At 40.2% G+C, this 18,897-nt stretch overlaps 1 protein-coding gene across 1 annotated transcript in view; it reads left to right on the forward strand.

The window, feature by feature from the left end:
- Positions 1-4,580: 4,580 nt before the first annotated feature.
- Positions 4,581-18,897, forward strand: part of DBX2 (developing brain homeobox 2) — a 38,997-nt gene continuing 24,680 nt past the window's right edge. The window contains exon 1 of the mRNA XM_019960749.2: positions 4,581-5,304. Within this exon, the coding sequence (XP_019816308.2) occupies positions 4,905-5,304 (400 nt within the window). The 5' untranslated portion in view covers positions 4,581-4,904. The remainder of the gene's footprint in view (positions 5,305-18,897) is intronic.

Consider the following 18,897-nt stretch of genomic DNA (forward strand, 5'->3'; position numbering starts at 1 on the left):
AGTAACCCTGTACCAGCGAGGTTTCCAGGTTACTAAAAGGGCTACGATGGGTTCCTGAAGCTTCCCTTTTGAGAACAGAATCTAGCTCCTCACTGTGCCTTTTTTTTTTTTGGTGCACCATGTGACATATGGGATTGTAATTTCCCTACTAGAGATCCAATCTGTGTCTCTGCATTGGAAGCATGGAGCCTTAACCACTGGACCACCAGGGAAGTTCCACATCGTTATGTTTGATTGTTGGAGTGGGTGCTCAGCGTCTACCAATGAGAGGTCAGCAGTTCATCCTAGACTTCCACCATATCTGTGAAACAGCTATGAAACAGCTGCTCTTTCCACCAAGCACAGAGACACTCCTGCTCAAAGGGAAGAATTGTGCTGATTATGGAGGGATGGGAAGAGCTTCTTCAGATGCCATTGCAGAGGTCCTGGTCTTAACGGAGCTGTTGTAAACATGTGTTTAAGAGAAGAGATTTACCCGTTTGTTGTATTTGTTTACTACTTAAAGGCTCTGAGGAGACAGACTAGATGGATATACATACCACAGAGGAATTAAATTTAACATAAAAGATGTAAAGTGAGCTAAGGAGAGGATGGAGATGAGGGAAATGCAAGCTAAGAGAGTTACTGCCATTGAACTCTAAAATTAGCTCAACTTCTTGGCATTGAAAACACATTAGGAAACACAATGGCTATATAGTTCTCACGGTCTGATAAAATTAAGCACACTGCTTCCTTACAAGAGACAAGACTTCCTCAGGCTCTACATTCACAGGTGCCTTCTAGATAGCTCTCAAATTCTCCTCCTTTCCATCATCATTGCCACAAACCCAGCCCAGACTCCTGACTGAATTACTTTAATCATCTCCAATCACAGTCTTCTCCAACTCTTAGCATAGCCTCCGTATCGCAGAAGTGGTCTTTTTGAATGCAAATAGGAGATCACATCTCATTGCTTTTTAAAAACTGACATACAGTGTTCTGTTTTAGGTGTACAGACATAATGATTTGATATAGGGATATACTGAAAAATTATCACCATGATAACTTTTGTTAATATCTATCATCACACATAGTTATAATTTTTTTTTCTCCTTATGCACACCTCATTAACGACAAAGTCCAAAATCCCGAGTGCTGCATACAAGACACAATCTGGCCCCAGCCTACATCTCTAGTCTAATGACAACATACGTCTTACTTTTCCCTATGAACTCTCTCCCCTCGTTGCAACCTTCTTTAATAGATAACTCACACTCACTATTTTACACAAGGCTATCGCATAGGTTTTACCCATCTGAATTTGAAGGCATTCAAGTTCTTTTTTTTTGGACCAGATTTCAGCATAGGCCAAGGTGGTTCTTTAAGGAATGACAGCTCTGTAGCAAAATGGCTGAGACTCAGTGTATTGTCAATTATTAGGTTTTTGTGTTTTTTTTTTTTTTTTTCATAAATATCAGTAGCTTTTAATAGCTACTTGGGCTTCCCTGGTGGCTCAGATGGTACAGAATCCACCTGTGATGCCAGAGACCTGGGTTAGATCCCTGGGTTGGGAAGATCCCCTGGAGGTGGGCATGGCAACCTACTCCAGTATTCTTGCCTGGAATATCCCTATGGACGGAACCTGGCGGGCTACAGTCCGTGGGGTCACAAAGAGTCGGACACAACTAAGCGACTAAGCACAATAGCTACTTAAGCAAATTAAGGAATACAGAGCCATTCCTATAACCTCACTACCACCACATGTGAAAGCAAGAGTCAGGCTGAATTCTACAACACACTTAAACATTTATGTGCAGGCAGGTACAGAGACAGTCACATAATATGTTTTGGAAGCTCAGTGATGCCAGCTCTTGATCCTTTCAATTTCACATTCTCTAAGAGAGATTTGCTTGAGGAAATGTGACAGTGTTCTAGTCCTGGGATGCTGCTAATCTCAGCTGGGTTTGGGCAATACGTTCTCTAAATTAGTAGTTGAAGACAAGAGTGGTTCAGAATTAAGCCTTACACTCCATTCTGGAGGTTACAGGCTTTCATGTAAAGGTGTAAAGGATTCCCTCCACATCTTAAACACTACTTATTGATCTCCTGAAAAATAATTTGTGATGTCCATTGTACTAACTAAAAAAAGTCCGGTGTTAATTGAAGATAAAGATAAATGTTGGGAAAGGCAGTCTTTCATCCTCCACTTGGCTGCATAACAATGGGCCTGGGGCCTGGAGCACTTCTTTCCCAGGAGAGAAAGAGCCCACTCAGCCTGTGCTGGGCTCATCGCCTCTCTTGGCTCCATCAAACAGCCCCATCTCTTTTTAACCTTCAGCCTCTTGTCCGTAGCACCTCTTTTCTTCTCATCATATAGACATAGTCATCTCTTCTTTTAACCCATGACTTTCTTTAGCTTTTCCCCCATGTTTCTTCAATCTCTACTTTCCTATTTTCTATGGACCCTCAATCATCCACAAACAGGTTTCTGCCTCTCTCTGCTCTCCATGAAAAAGTCTCTTGCCCAAGTCACTTAGAATCAAGTTATTTTTTTGGTCTGAAGCAAAGAGTTCAAGTTTACAGAGTTGCATATTATTAACTAAGGTAGGTGAGGATTTGCCGTGGAAATCAACTCTTTAAATTTTAAAGGTATTACATAATAAAGATTGATTTTTTTGCTTAGTAAAAGAATCCACCTACCAATGCAGGAGATGCTGGTTCAATCCTTAGGTCAGGAAGATCCCCTAGAAGAGGAAATGGCAACCCACTCCAGTATTCTTCCCTGGAGAATCCCACAGACACAGGAGCCTGGTGGGCTACCATCCAAGGGATCGCAAATAGTCAGACACGACTGAGCACACTAGCACACATGCTAGGTTTGTCATAGCTTTCCTTCCAAGGAGCAAGCGTCTCTTAATTTCATGGCTACAGTCACTGTCTGCAGTGATTTTGGAGCCCAAGAAAATCTGTCACTGCTTCTACTTTTCCCCCTTCTGTTTGCCATGAAGGCATGCGACCAGATGCCATGATCTTAGTCGTTTTTTAATGTTGAGTTTCAACCCAGCTTTAATGTATTAAACACTGGATAAATGGTGGCTATGATATGGGAATGGTGGTGATGATGTAATCTCTCTATTCCTTGTTAATTTCAAAGGTTACTGATTCACACCTTATTTCTAACCACTGTTCACTTTTAAGACTCAAAGTAGGGGAGACTTCTGGAAGTTTTCTCACACTTTTCCCTTCAAATTTCAAGTCCTTTTTCAGATGTTATTTGTTTTTCCGCCTCACTAGGCTGTGAATTATTAATACAAAGCAAGGACCAGATCTTTCTCTTCTCTATATATTCCCAGGACCACCACTAGGGCTCAATTTATATGAAATGCTCTGTAAAGGTGTGCTGACTCAATCAGTAAGTGAATGAATATTAGTAACACGTACCAGGCTTGCCAGTAATTTCTCTGTCATTTGGCAACATGTGGGGGTGTGGGCCTTTAAAAATCTTTGGACATACCAAGTGTAAATGAAACACAAATCAACCAGGTGAATTTTCAAGAAGAAATCTATGTAACAAACCTGGCCAATATTTTAGGAACAAAATTATTCTTAGGGTAAAAAGTAAAACAATACATGTGACCCCAAACTTTGAAGACATCCTTTAAAAACCACATTCTAAATAAATGCATCTAAATTTGCATAGGAGAGAGGCAGTGGGAAGTATGAATTGACAGAAGTCACAGTTTGAACTTATTATTATCAAGGTAAGACAGTTTCCAAAATGAAGTTGCCTTGTGGTTAACTGGAACACTTAAAGACACACAAGCTTGTTTCATCTGTCCAGTCTCTATTTAGCAGACTGTTAATAAATTGAAAAATACCCACATTTCTAGGGAAAAAAAAAAAAAAAAAAGTAGCTGTAATCCTAAGGAATTCAGAGTTCTCACCCTGGTCTCTCTGAAGAGTCCCTGGCTACCTTTGCTTTGGTGGTGGCTTTCTTCCTGGAATTTGGACCCAAGCACCTGTTACTTGCCATTTAATCAACTCCAACTAAGATCCCTTTTCCTAAATCAAAATTTATTAGATCACCTCTTCTAAAGTGACTCCTAAATCAAATTTTACCAAAAAAGTGACTGGACATGAATTGCTGGAAACAGAAATTTTGTAAGGGTCTTCCAAAAAAACTCATTTCCTTTCCTCTTAAAAACAAACAGGGGCCACATTTCATACACAAACAACGCATTCTTTAAAAGGTGCCTTTTCATCTGCACAAGTCTCAGTAACACATGTGACTTTCTCTGATGATTATACCCCTCCAGGACACTAGTGACTCCCATTCACTTCCCCTGGTGGCCCCGAAGTGACGTCAACCCCGGAGAGCCAGGGGTCGTCCAACAGGTGGTCCGCCGAGCGCTCTCCAAATGTGAGCGCCGTCCGCGCTCTGTGCCCGGCTCCAAGCTCCCCCCGGGCTCCGCAGGCTGACGGACCACGGCCGGGATCCCCTCGCCCCCGCACCCCTCCTCCTCCCGCTACGCGTCCCCTCCCCTCGCCAAAGTTCGGACTCTCGGGTTGCCCTTATTGTTGGCCGCGTCTGTCACTTTGTGGACTGGGTGACACGAATGGATGGGTTGGACACACCTTCCAGCCTACTAGAAAAAAAAAAAGTCCGGATCTGCATAGACAGCGGGAGGGACTCCCCGGAGCCCTCAGAGCCTACGCCGCGGGCCGGGGAAAAGCACAGCTCCCCCTCCCACATTCACTCCTCCCCGCCTTAAAAAAAAAAAACAACGCTCCGCGCAAATAAATAATATCGTTCCCAGCCCGCCAGGGTCCTCGGTGTCCTCGCTTCCCTGCCGGCTGAGCGCGTTCCAGCGCGGCGGGAGGAGGCGGCGGCGGGAGGCGAGCGCGCAGAAGCCCCGGCGCGCATCATGCTCCCCAGCGCCGTGGCGGCCCACGCCGGCGCCTACTGGGACGTGGTGGCTTCCTCCTCGCTCCTGAACTTCCCCGCCGCTCCGGGCTTTGGCAACCTGGGCAAGAGTTTCCTGATCGAGAACTTGCTGCGGGCTGGGGGCGCCCCGCCGCTCGGACTCCCACCGCCCCAGCACCACGGCTCGGCAGCGGCTCTCGGCGCGGGCGCGCAGGTCCGGTCCCTGCCGGCCAGCCCCGTTCCCCTCAAGTTGTGCCCCGCGGCAGAACCAGTCAGCCCCGGCGGGGCGCCCTACGGCACACGGTGGGCGTTTCAAGTGCTCAGCCCCTCGGCGGACGGCGCCCGGCTGCCGGGCCGGGCTCCGGGGGACCCGGACTGTGCCTTCCAGCCACCAGCCCCAGGTGAGCCCGTTCTCCCCTCCCCAGCCGCGCCCTGCGCCTGCCGGGCCGCGGTCCCACCCGCTCCAGTGCTCAGGAATCCTCTCGGGCTTCGAGCTTCCGAGAGCATCTCGAGCATCAATGGAGATGCGGCCTCGGGAGTGAGGAGGGTACCACCGCTAATCGTGATGTTCCTCCCCATCCCATCCCACCAAGCTTCCTCTTCTCCCCTTCTTTCTACAAGTGGTAGGGCTACCTTGAATTTCAGGCCTTTCTGTAGAAATCCTGAAGTCACCTCGGGCCTTAGCCGAAAGCGCAGCCCCGCTCCGCTTCTCTGGGCTCGCTGGACCTATTCCACTGGGTTTCCAAAATTCAGCGTCTGTACCCGCCCGCTTCTGTCTCGGAGGCCGAGAGATACCCGCTCCCTGGAAAGTTCTTGGCTTGAAGAGCCTCGCGCTCTCGCTTTGGGGGCTTTTGCCTCTCAAACCTTAGCGTCGGTCGGGGAGGTTGGAGAACACGCGCAAAGATCTTTGGAAAAAGAGTTGCGCCAAGTTTTGGCTTTCTCCACTCTTAAATTTTGGATTGCTAAGGCACAAGAAAATCGACGCCGGCTTTTTCTTCGGGCTGAGCTAGAACAGTTGAATTGGCACCTGGAGTAGGAACTTCACCAAATAAATGAGAATTTACCCCAGCTGTTTTAGTTTGCTTGTTTTAATTCCCGCATAAAACCGAAGTGTTGTGACTGGGAAGAGAATGCGGACAGTGTAATTCTATATTAGCTAAAACTTACGGAGGGGCTGCCGAAATTGGCCTTGAGAAGGGGAAAAGCGTCTTTGTGACTCAAAAGTTGAGATCCAGTCGGATTAATTTTTTTTGTTTTGGCTGCGTCCTTAGACGATCTTAATTCATTCTTTTAATCCTGATGGGTTTGTCCAGAATGACTAATCGACGCTTTTTCAGCAGATTTCATTGTCCCAGCAAACTGCCGGATCAAATTTATTGCTAATGACTTTATAGAATTGAACATGTTTAGAACCTGTCCTGGTCTTTCACTTTGAAATGGTTACTAACAGAATGGAACAAATATAATTACATGAGTACCGGTCTCATTCACACAGTGTAAAACCTAAATTCTAAGCAGCATTTTTGCACCCTGGGAGAGGAACAAATGCAGTTAAAGGCAAAGTTTATGTGCCTTGGAAATCTGGGCCACTCTCTCCTTTTTGAAGTATTCGGAAAATTAGAAACATGTATAGCTGGTCCGTTTAGACAAGCACTAGTAAATAATGTCTCATAAAAATAACATTTTCAAGAAAATTTAGTGATTTCTGTGGTTTTTGATGGCTTGGCATTACGTTCATAGATGTTACTTTTCAAGTAGTCTTAAGTTGCTCTTGATCATGATTGGCTACTCCAAAAAGCTAATTTCAACCTTTGTAGATTTTACAGGTTAGATTTAAGTAAACCAAATGCAAATCAAATACAGATATTTCAATAACTCTGAAAAATTATTTTGTATACCTACTCTTTTCATTCAGAATATTGCAATTATTCAGTAAAGGGTTTAACTACATTATTTTTGTTTTCAAGAACATATTCATTCTGTACACTTATTGAAACATCAAAATGCAAAAATGCTTTTTGGAATAATTGAGAATGTGAGAATTTAAATTTCACTTTGAAGTATTTTAATATAGCTTTAGGCCCGTATATCTCCTAATATTTTATTCAGTCCTTATTGAAGATTTGATGCTTTCTGAAGTTAATTTTTATTTGAACAAATAACTTTTTATTTTAAAAAATCATTCTTGTAAAGAGTGCATTTAATTTTTGAAACTCGAAAAATATCTTAAGAAGAAAATTAAAACCCTGTAAATTTGTGCCCACAAATATGCTTAAAAACATTTTTTAATAATTTGACAGAGAATACAGTTTTGTGAGCGCTGCTCCAGTTTTGTCCTTCCAAATGACAGATTCTTGTCCTGCCAAATGTTGTGGGAATTCTTTTGTACCGTGTAGAATTATAAAGTTATAATGAGTGCTGACAGTGTTCGCTATCACCTGAAAATTAGATGAGGATGAAATAGTGATTGATGTTCTATAAAGAGTGGAAAGGAGATTTAGAGAAGGTACTGTTTTTAGAACGATAACAGTATTTCTCTCTGAAACATCAGTGAACAACCAGTTCTGATCTGTGCATTAACTTAGTGGATCACTGGATGTGATTTTTAATGATTTCAGTGTAATGATTACCCGTTTTTTCCCTCAACCTTAATTTGTTGAGTGCACCAGTCTAAATATCGAGTAAGGAAGCCTCAGAGTTGTTTTTAAGTGCATTGGTGAAAGACAGCACCATTTAACTAGGGGATTTATGCCACTGCATGCATTTCTGCTTCATTATTTCTGTTACCCACTATTAATTATACCATATAGTTCATTCATTCAGCAAATGCTTACTGACTGTCTCCCATGTGTCCAGACTTTGTTCCAGGCCATTGGGATAATCAGGGAACAAAACAGATGACCGTCTCTGCCCCTGTGGAGCTTACAGTCCATGTTCTGTCCTACTTTATGGTTTACCAAGCATTTTCATAATTGTTAGCTGCTTTAATCCTCATAATAGGCCAATTTTTTCTACAATGATTATTCCACTTGCTAACTTTTTTTGGTCTGAAGTATCAATTAAAAACCCTGTGATCTTGTGATAAAGAAAAATTTTGCCCCCAATTCTGTGACCTTGTGAAAGAGAAAACTATTGCCCCAAATATTCCTTACACTAGTTTTTCCCTGAATAAGAACTAATGAGGGCTTATGGGATAACCAGTTACATGTATCTTCATAATAAATCAGATTGGGGTGTTATATCTGAGCCCATAGGAAATTGGTCTTTCCCTTCATCTTGTTGTGTGTCTGAAAGATGGTGACAGTTAAACAGTAACGCAGGTTTACAGATTATGAATGAAATTTAGCTGTCTGTGCTTCATTCCTAAAAATTGGCAAGTCTTTAAGTATTTAGAGTTAAAAAAAAAAAAAAAAGGAACACTCCATAGCTATATGTTGTCAAGTTGTGTATATAGAGTAGTTTAAAAACTTTAAAAATCAGAGCACATTCTCCAAGATTTGAGAGGGGCATGTTTACTGTGATCACAGGTAGTGAGTAGATTCACCTCCAGACATTGTATGTGAAAAAGAGAAGCTTGAATGTCATAGTGTATTGGTGGAAATCAGGTCTGTCAAGTAAATCCTAATAGTCATCAGAGACCCTTCCCCAGAAGTTCATTCATGTCATCATTTGGTGGCTGTTGTACTAGATTCAGATATCCATGCTTTTGTATATTAAAGAAGGTCTTGAAAATGTGAAAATCTGAACAATTTAAATTTCTTTTAGTTATGCAACCTATTTTCTTCAAAGTGGAATAAATAGCCTTGCTTTTCAGTGACATTTGTTATTTTAAACATTTTAGATAATGTTTGAAATAAAGATAATTTCCTGAATGTAATTTAGTGATTATTAAATCTACTTCTTGTGCTGCATATAAAAGGATTAGAAAGCAAGTTTTTTTATTCTGAAGAGTTGAGTTAAACTGTCCTTTTTTAAAAAGTAATTTTGTCCAGTAGGTTGTACCATATAGTAGTACAAGCATGGAATCAGATCCATCTTATTTTTTCTGGTACCCTGTTAAGTTTCTTATTACTAGTAATACCTCATGTGCACTCATTTTCTTGTCCACCTCACAGTGCCAGCTAGTATTTACTTACTAATCTTGACTCTGTCTTAAACTACCCAAACTTGTATTTTGTGTCCCAACTGGTAGTTTTTTTCTGTTTTCACTGAGATGTAGTGAAAGTGTGACATAAAATAGCTTCTCTTACGCCTTAGGCACTTTGAGGATGGAGGAGAAAATGGAGCATCTTGTATTCTAGGTGGGGATTCCAGTCCAGTTGAACATTTTGCGATCTAATTTATGAAGCTAGAGTTTGTTATTTATTTTAGCTAATGCTATGCTCTAGTTTTGTTTTGGCAAATTAAAATCACAGAATCTTGACTGTTGATAATGCTGACCCAGAACCAAGACAAAGACAATGGGGGATCTAGAAAAGGATAATAATGGGGCCCATGCTAGTAGTTCCTTGCTCAGACCATCACCCTAAAAACACCCTTTGGTGGAATTGTAGATAACACCCATCAATATTCTTATTACACTTGTATTTTTTAAATAAGCTGCTTAACATATCTTTGGATTTATATTAACATATTAATAACTTTTGCATAGTTTATAAGGAATCAACTCTGAACAAATTGCTATATGGTCTCAAACTTCATAAGGTTCTTCAGGTTCAGGAAGGTTTTGCAGTGAAGAGGACCAGTTGTACTAATAGACAGTCTTTTTACTTCCAGCTTAGGGTTGAGAAAACCACATTGTCTCTATGTCTTGAGTTGAAATTACAAAATGATAGCAATTTATGTGCATCATATTTGCCTCTGACATTAGTATCTGTCCCTCTCCCAGTCACTAAAATATGCTTCTCTGCTTTGCTTTAACAGCAAGAAATCTCAATCTGTTCACATGTATTGAAGCTTTATTATTGAGGTTTAATAATAAAACGAGTAAATTCAGGAGGCAAGTAGGAACATTTTAGAATTTTCCCTTTACCTCTTACTCACGTTAGGGATTTGAGGATTATTTTAAGAGGCACAGTGGTTTGAATGCCCAGAAAATTGTGTATGGATTTAAGCAGAAGTAATTGGAGGATCTAGAGAGTTCAGAGTCATCAGGATGCCAAAGGATGCCAAATGTTGTTATATGTTGTAGATGTGTGACACCATATGTTCTGGACAGTTTAAAAGAATTGTCAACCGTGATTTTAGCTATGTTTGTTTACTATCAGTGTGGCTCAGATACTGAACCCAACACTGTACATTAGAGTCTGGTGTATTGCTCTTGGAGTGTGCCACCTCCTTCCTCCCCTTTGCCCAGCAGAAATAGCTCTTTTTGCTGTAAGAAAACATCTTATGGTTAGTTTTGTCATTGGTCAGTGGTAGAAATTGTAGCAACTTGAAAGTAAGAGAACCAATATAGGTAATAGCTGCATTGGTAAAATACTTTGAGCTTCTTTGCTATGAAAGTTTTTACAGAAGCAAAAATGTTACCATCTTTCAAATATTTAAACAAATGTGTTCTTACGTTAGAATTGGGAGGTAAATACATTATTTACTCTTCAAGCTACTTTCTGCCATCCTATTTCCTTTGTTGATATCATGCATAACTTTGAATCTATCTTAGTCTATCTTTTGAGGAGATTTGATTTGTGGTTCTTAAAAATAGTATTTGTCCACTTAATCATGGGCTAACAGAGGCTCCAAATAAAGTTTTTTTTTTTTTTACCTTATTACCGTGATTTTTTTCCACAATGAAGGTACATAATTTTTAAGTCAGTTAAAGAACTTTGTTTTCATTCAAGTACACCTGGAGTCTGTCAGAAACAAAAAGGCAAATTGTAAAAAGAAACAGTATGATTTCTATGTAGGAATGCTTGTTAGAATTTCTCCTTCTTTAAGACTTCATTAGATCATGCTTCTGTTTTACACTCTCTTAGTAAAAAAATTGGATTTTTGCCTTAGCATCTAATGTGCTTACCAGACCCTTGTATATTTTATTCCAAAATATTTTTATTTTACTTTCAGTAATGTTTCCACTTTTAATGAAATCTCTCCCTTTCATTCCTTTTAGCCTCTGGTCAGTACCTGATTTAGCAATGCTGAGTGATTCATCACTTTTATATAAAGTTACCATAACCGATTTTATTTTTAATAGCATTATTCATTTTGTCAGCCAGCTATTAGTTGGGAATGTTTCAGGGGCACACTCTTTATGTGAGTTATATGAACAGTAAACTTAAGGCACTAAAATTCTCTCTGAAGTCAGAGATCAAAAAGTCTCTATAAGTTTTTAAACTTTTGTTTCAGAATCAAAGCATCTGGGAAAAGGAAAGGGAAAAAAAAAGCAGGTCTTTTTTCTATATATTGCTAAAATATTTAATTGCCTTCTTGTTCTTAAATATTCCAAAGATGAACTGGGTTTTTCCCTTTTCTTTCACATGTTCAGACACCATGCATGCCATAGCCACCTTGATTTCGTTAATTCTGTGGCCATCAGAAATAGCATGTACAATATATACATGTCTAACGGTCCCCTTCTTGCTTGGAGAATCCCGTGGACAGAGGAGCCTGGCAGGCTACCGTCTATGGAGTCGCAAGAGTTGGATGTGACTAACCACACACAGCATGGCAGTCCTCTGGAGAGAGCTCAAAACTTCTTGTTCCTTAAAAATTTAAATCTCTAATTTTTTAAAATTAAATTATATGAAGGAAATAGCTATTCTTTGAGAAGATTTATGTACATTAAAAGGCAATAAAAACCATGATGGTTGGTGAATTTTTTTTTCTAAGATTTATTTATTTGTTTGGCTCCGCTGGGTCTTTGTTGCTGCACGTGGCCTTTCTGTAGTTGTGGTGAGCGGGGGCTGCTCGCTGGTTGCAGTGCGCAGGCTTCTCATTGTGGTGGCTCCTCTTGTTGGGGAGCACGTGGACTCTAGGGCTTGCGGGCTCAGTAGTTGTGGCACACAGGCTTGTTTGCTCCAGGGCATGTGGGATCTTCCAGGACCAGGGATCGCACCTGTGTTCCCTGCATTGGCAGGGGAATCTTAACCACTAGACCACTACCAGCAAAGCCCTGGTGAATTTTTAATAGACTAACCTAGGACTAGATTGAGTTTAGGTGTGTTGAACCTGTGCTGTGCTTAGTCACTCAGTCGTGTCTGACTCTCTGCAGCCACATAGACTATAGCCCACCAGGCTCTTCTGACAATGGGGATTCTCCAGTCAAGAATACTGGAGTGGGTTACCATGCCCTCCTCCAGGGGATCTTCCCAACCCAGAGATTAAACCCAGGTCTCCCAAATTGCAGGCGGATTCTTTACCAGCTGAGCTACCAGGGAAGTCCGTATTGAACCTACTCTAGAGTTATATTGGGTCTGAAACCAAAAGACAGTCTGATCCTTCAAAGCAGGAAAAGAGTCATTTCTGTTTGCTTATTTCTTCTTATTTTTTTTTTTTATTTCTACAGGTGCTTTTGCACTACAAATTGAACAGATGCAGCAGAGACCACATGACCTGCAAAGCCTAATGTATTTACTTTCTGGCCTTTTATAGTAAAAGTTTGCCAAAACTTTCTCCAAAGCAAAAATGCATATTGAGTCAATTTTAAAATAATATATAGTTTTCCGAGCTGGTTTTAGCAGCATTTCTTTAATTTTAAAACCTAGATTCAAGTCAAGATCTTTAAATGACTGATTATATAATCCTAAGCAATTCGTGTAACTGCGTTGAGCCTCATTTCAAAATGAGCACAGGTGATAGGCTCACCATGGGACTTTCAGCCACACATCTCAAAACCCTGTTGGTAACATACAGGGAAAGATGTAAAAGCCGGAGTTCCACCATTCCGCCACAAACAAAATGCATACTGGTAAAAGGGGTATTGCTGTGTAGGAAACCATCTCAGAACTTAGAGGAACAATCAATTATTTTTGCTCACGGTTTGTTGGGCTGTCTAGGCTCAGCTGGGTGGTTCTCACTTGGAATCTCATTGCAGTTATAAGTCAGCTGCGGTCATCTGCAGGCTCAGCTGATCTGGATGTCCAAGATGGATGTCCATGGACTCACACGGCAGTCAAGGATGCTGGCTGTTTACGGGGTGCTCAACTGTGAGCTGTTCTAGCATCCTTTGATGATTGCAGTGAACTGTGATTTCAGGGTACCCCAGCTTGATGAGAAGCCAGACTCCAGACACTTGTTGGTGTTGTGAGGATAGCGGAGAAGGTGTCAGTGGGAGTGTCCAGACAACTGGTTGTTACCTCTTGCCACAACATATGACCACAGCAGGATCCTTCCATATAGTCCCTTCTTATTCAACCACAGCTCATCCGCCATGGTTAGGTGGATGAGCTAACCAGATGAGCTAAAAACAAATGAACATGATTTGTTTTTTAAGTTGCTCTGATCATATAATCAAGTTATTTATGAGAACATTAATTATTCCTATTTGACTATCAGATCAAATAAAAATATTCAGTTTGTCCTTTAAGACCTTCATTCTATCAACTGCATTTAGCTCCTCTAACCACATTCCTTTTTTCAGTTATACATAAATATATATTTATATATATCTTCTTATATTCTTTCCCATTATAGATTGTTATAAAACATTGAGTATATTTCCCAGTGAACATCCTTGTGGGTTATCTGTTTATGTATAGCAGTATGAAAGTATGAAAGTGAAGTCGCTCAGTCGTGTCCAACTCTTTGCGACCCCATGGACTGTAGCCTACTAGGCTCCTATCTCCAAGGGATTCTCTAGGCAAGAATACTAGAGTGGGTTGCCATTTCCTTTTCCAGGGGAGCTTCCCAACCCAGGGATCGAACCCAGGTCTCCTGCATTGCAGGCAGATGCTTTAACCTCTGAGCCACCAGGGAAGCCCTGTATAGCAGTATATGTCTGTTTATCCCAAGCTCCTGATTTTTTCTTCCCTACTGCTATCCCCTCTGGTAACCATACGTTTCTTTTCTGTTTGTGAGACTATTTCTGTTTTGTAAATAACTTTGTATTATTTTTTTAGATTGTACTTTCAAGTGATATCAAATATTTGTCTTTGTCTGACTTACTTCACTTAGTATGATAATCTCTAGATCTATCCATGCTGCTGCAGATGGTATTATTTCATTCTTTTTAATGGCTGAGCAATATTCCAGTGTGTGTGAGTGTGTGTGTGTGTGTGTGTGTGTGTGTGTGTGTGTGTGTGTGTAGCAGCCGACTCTAGTATTCTTGCCTGGAAAATTCCATGGACAGAGGAGCCTGGCAGGCTACAGTCCATAGGGTTGCTCAGAGTCAGACACAACTGAAGCAACTTAGCACAATACATGTGCACACACACACCCCTTATTTATCCATTCATCTGTCAGTGGACATTTAGGTTGCTTTCATGCCTTGGATTTAGTAAATAGTGCTGCAATGATTGTTGGGGTGTCCAACCACATTCTTAATGCTCACACCTTTGACCTTGGTCCAGCAGTCAGGCTGGTCTTAACCCGCCCTGTGTGTCACCATCATCCTTGCCTTCTTTCATTTTTTTCATGCCACCTTTCTTTCCTGGAATGCCTTATTTCTCTTCTTGTGCCATTCAGATACTTTCCCAGTCAAGTTTCCAGATCAAGATGCTTTTCCTGCTTAAAGCCTTCTTGACGGAGGCTTCCTGACAATACTCTTTACTTTTTACTTGCTCATATGTTTTAGTGCAGGTCTGAACCATGCTGCTTCTTTTTATTTGTTGTCTTAGAATCGATCCCAAATTATGTAATAATGGTAGGAATAAAGGCTAACATTTATTGAGTGCCTGGTGTGTGTCAGGCATTGTTTTGTGTTCTAGTCAGTGGTCTCATCCTGATTATGCATTGTAATCATGTGTGCAACTTTTGAAAAAATATTAATAGTATGTTGGTGGACCCACTCCTACCAGCCCAATTTAACCCAGTTGCTGTGGGGTTCAGGCTCTGTATCTTTGAAAAGCATTCTAGATCATTCTCATGTGTATTCAGGGTTGGAAACAGTGGTTAGGGGAAGGTACTATTTTTTTTTAAGATCTTATGGCCATGGGAAATGCCTCAGATTTTATAGAACAAAATTGAATTTGGAGTGTGGAAATATTTGTATTTCATTTATTTGATCAGAAGATTCAAATTTGTAAGTTATGGAACATTTAAAAATAGAAATTCTTCCAGGGAGGGAAGCTATCCTATTGTAATCTTTGTCATCCAGCACACATGCATTATGTGGCACTTGATAGATAGTAAATATTATTTGCATGGAATTAAAAGGACAGAATCAAACAAGTAGACACTGCACTTGACTTATTTTCTCATGAACTGTACCAGACTATTAAGACCTTTGCTTTCTGTCTCTGAAATACTCAAAGCAAAAAAAAAAAAAAAGAAAATGTGGACTTCTGTCATTTTTTGATGAGCAGAAAGGTAAAGGATGACTTAACTTGCTTTGCCTTGTGATGGAAGGCATGTTTGCATGTGGATCGCATAAATGAATTACTTCCAGCTTGTGTGATAAAATAAATCATACCTTATTCAATAACTGATATTTCTTAGGTTTTATAACTCATGACAGATAGTTGTCATTCTTTAGAGATTTTTTTTGGGGGGGTCCTCTTAAGATAGTCTGTTCAATCATGTCATATATAAAGGTCAGAAGTTTAGATTTCTTTATTCTCAGTGCCCATATACCCAGAAATTGAAGGAGGTCATTCAAATCATCTTTTTGAAATTATTTAATTCCCTGTTATTCTTTCCCAGAGGTATGTTCTGATCCCTTGGTTGCCTTTGTAAGACATCTTGGAATCTTTTCTCTTTTTTCCTCCTCCTCCTTAAAATGTTCTGTCCAGTCGGCATAGCATCACAGTGGCTCCTGAAATGTATTTGAAGGTTTTATTAGTGGTCTTTAAGATTCTTCCTTTGAAATGTCAGCCCGCATCAGTTAGTACCACAGTTTGCTATGACAATAAAAAGAATGTGGTTTCACCCTATTTAGATACACTCTGTTCTTCTCCATTGATAAAGAAAGTGGAAAAAAAAATGAAATATTTTGCTTGCTTTCTAGACCACAGAATTTTGAAAATGATTTGTCTGTAACTAGGCTTGTAACCATCCTTGACTGTGGGGTGCTTTTGTCACAGAACCATCTAGTTAGGTTTAAAAAAAAATCAGGCCAGTTCACCATTAAGTTGGCTCTAAGTTCCCATCTTAATTAAACATTCAAAATAATTAATAGTTTGATTCTGTGTTTTCGGATAAGTCAGAACATGTGATTAAGAAGTGAAAAGTTCACAGAGTTTTCTCTGAATAAGCATGTTTAGTCATTTGGATTCAGACAGTTTTGTTCTAGAAATTTTAAATCATTTGTTTGTAACTTGAAACAGATTCCCACAGAACCCGGAAGGCAGATTTTTTGGCAGAATACAAAATGTGGAGTATCCTGAAGTGGTGTGCTCAGAGAACCTAGCATCTTGCTGCAGGAACTGACAGCATGCATCCCCCCCCCCGACCCCCATGGGGAAAGCCATTGGCTTTTCTCTTATGGAAAGCTGGGGAGATTTGGAAATGTCTGCCTCTTACTAAGTGACTGCCAGTATGTGTGCCTGACGTCCTTCTCTCTCATGGCTGCTGCTGCTGCTAAGTCGCTTCAGTCGTGTCCGACTCTCTGCGACCCCATAGACGGCAGCCCACCAGGCTCCCCCGTCCCTGGGATTCTCCAGGCAAGAACACTGGAGTGGGTTGCCATTTCCTTCTCCAATGCATGAAAGTGAAGAGTGAAAGCAAAGTTGCTCAGTCGTGTCCGGCTCTTAGCGACCCCATGGACTACAGCCTACCAGGCTCCTCCATCCATGGGATTTTCTAGGCAAGAGTACTGGAGTGGCCTCTCATGGCTAAGAACTATTAATACATATTATGCTAAAATACCTGTGTTTCCCCTGTCTGCTGAGAACAGTCATCATCACATTCCAGACGCATGCCCATTTGAGGATGAATATTAATAAATGAAATAGCAAGTGTTAACTTCATACCCATGTATGAAGTCTAGCGCCCACGTAGAGTAGGCATTCCTGTCATATATATTGTTCGGTAAGCTTAAAACAAATTGTTCCTAACATGATAAATGATAAAGGGACTGCATCTAGATTGCACTGATGGGCTTTGAAATGCATATCATGGTCTTGAAATTGCCTTGTTTTCTGCCCCTTTCAGAGAATCTCCCAAGTAGTTCTTAAATGGTTTGCTAAAGTTTTAACATATCTGTTAACTTGTTACTTTGTTTTTATCATACTTGAGTTTCCATATTTTGCTCACTGCTTGAAAAAGTATGTGATTGACAAACATTAAAATGTAATATATATCTTTAATGCATTGCATTGTTTTAAATGGCTATTTCTTCACACCATTCAACATCCTGGCCATCACATGCTCCGTTAGATTAACATTTGACTTATGTCCAAGTAGGAGCATGTAAAAAAATGGAGTACTTAATTGAAATTTCACAGTGATTTCCACATAAACCAGATGTATTTATGCGTAGAAATTAGGAATCAACTAATCTTCTGTGTAAATACTGTGTGTCAATTAGGTGATTTTAGATGGTGAGAAAATACTATGCAATGGATCTTTAAGCCTGGTTATGTCACATGGAGTTCTTTAGCCACTATAGAGTTGCTACAGTAGACATAGCAACTGTCATTTTGATTACAAATTTATTATATTAAGATAGAATAGTATGGAGGAATATAAAAAACTGTTCAATTAAACTTTTTTCTGGTTAAATTTAACCCCAAGAGTCTATATCTCAGAACCTCATTTATCACAATTGAATTTAATGAACACTTGTCTCGAACCGTACTTTTTTTTTTTTTTTAATTGGAGGCTAATTACAATATTGTGGTGGTTTTTGCCATACATTCACATTAATCAGCCATGGGTGTACATGTGTTCCCCATCCTGGCCCTCCCTTCCATCTCCTTCCCCATCCCACCCCTCAGGGTCATCCCAGTGCACCAACCCTGAACACCCTGTCTCATGCATCGAACATGAATTAGCGATCTATTTTACATGTGATGATATATGTGTTTCAATGCTATTCTCTCAAATCATCTCACCTCGCCTTTTCCCACAGAGTCCAAAAGTCTGTTCTTTATATCTATGTCTCTTTTGCTGTCTCGCATATAGGGTCATCATTACCGTCTTTCTAAAATTCCATATATATGCGTTAAGATACTGTATTGGTGTTTTTCGTTCTGGCTTACTTTGCTCTGTATAATAGGCTCCAGTTTCATCCACCTCATTAGAACTGATTCAAATGCATTGTTTTTAATAGCTGAGTAATATTCCATTGTGTATATGTATCAAATGAACCATACTTTTAAAAAATTCTTTGGTTTCATTTTTAGGGCTGTAGGATTAAACTGAGAAACATTTTGGCTAGAATAGTAAAATTTGTAATTTGTACCTAGCCTGCATTGTTATATTGATATCAATAGTATCACCATATCATACTTATTTTCTACACTAGATATTGAGCAAAAAAAATTTTGTGTGTGTGTTTCCAACTATTATGATAGATGCTTACATGCACATATATAAATGCAACATGGCTGAGCCTTTTTCTTTTACCTCAGTTTACAAAATGCCAAGCAGCACAGTAGCTGTAACTTAAAATACCTATAGAGTACTTAGTTTGGAGGTGAAGTAAGTAAACAGAAATACTTGAGAATAAACATGAGACAACTTTTATTATATATATTAATATCTACTTTTCAAAGTGCTTCATATATTCATCAGATCAGATCAGATCAGTGGCTCAGTCGTGTCCGACTCTTTGCGACCCCATGAATCGCAGCACTCCAGGCCTCCCTATCCATCACCAATTCCTGGAGTTCACTCAGACTCACGTCCATCGAGTTGGTGATGCCATCAAGCCATCTCATTCTCTGTCGTCCCCTTCT

The sequence above is a fragment of the Bos indicus genome, chromosome 5 (assembly GCF_029378745.1).
Source record: "Bos indicus isolate NIAB-ARS_2022 breed Sahiwal x Tharparkar chromosome 5, NIAB-ARS_B.indTharparkar_mat_pri_1.0, whole genome shotgun sequence".
Taxonomy (NCBI): Eukaryota; Metazoa; Chordata; class Mammalia; order Artiodactyla; family Bovidae; genus Bos; species Bos indicus.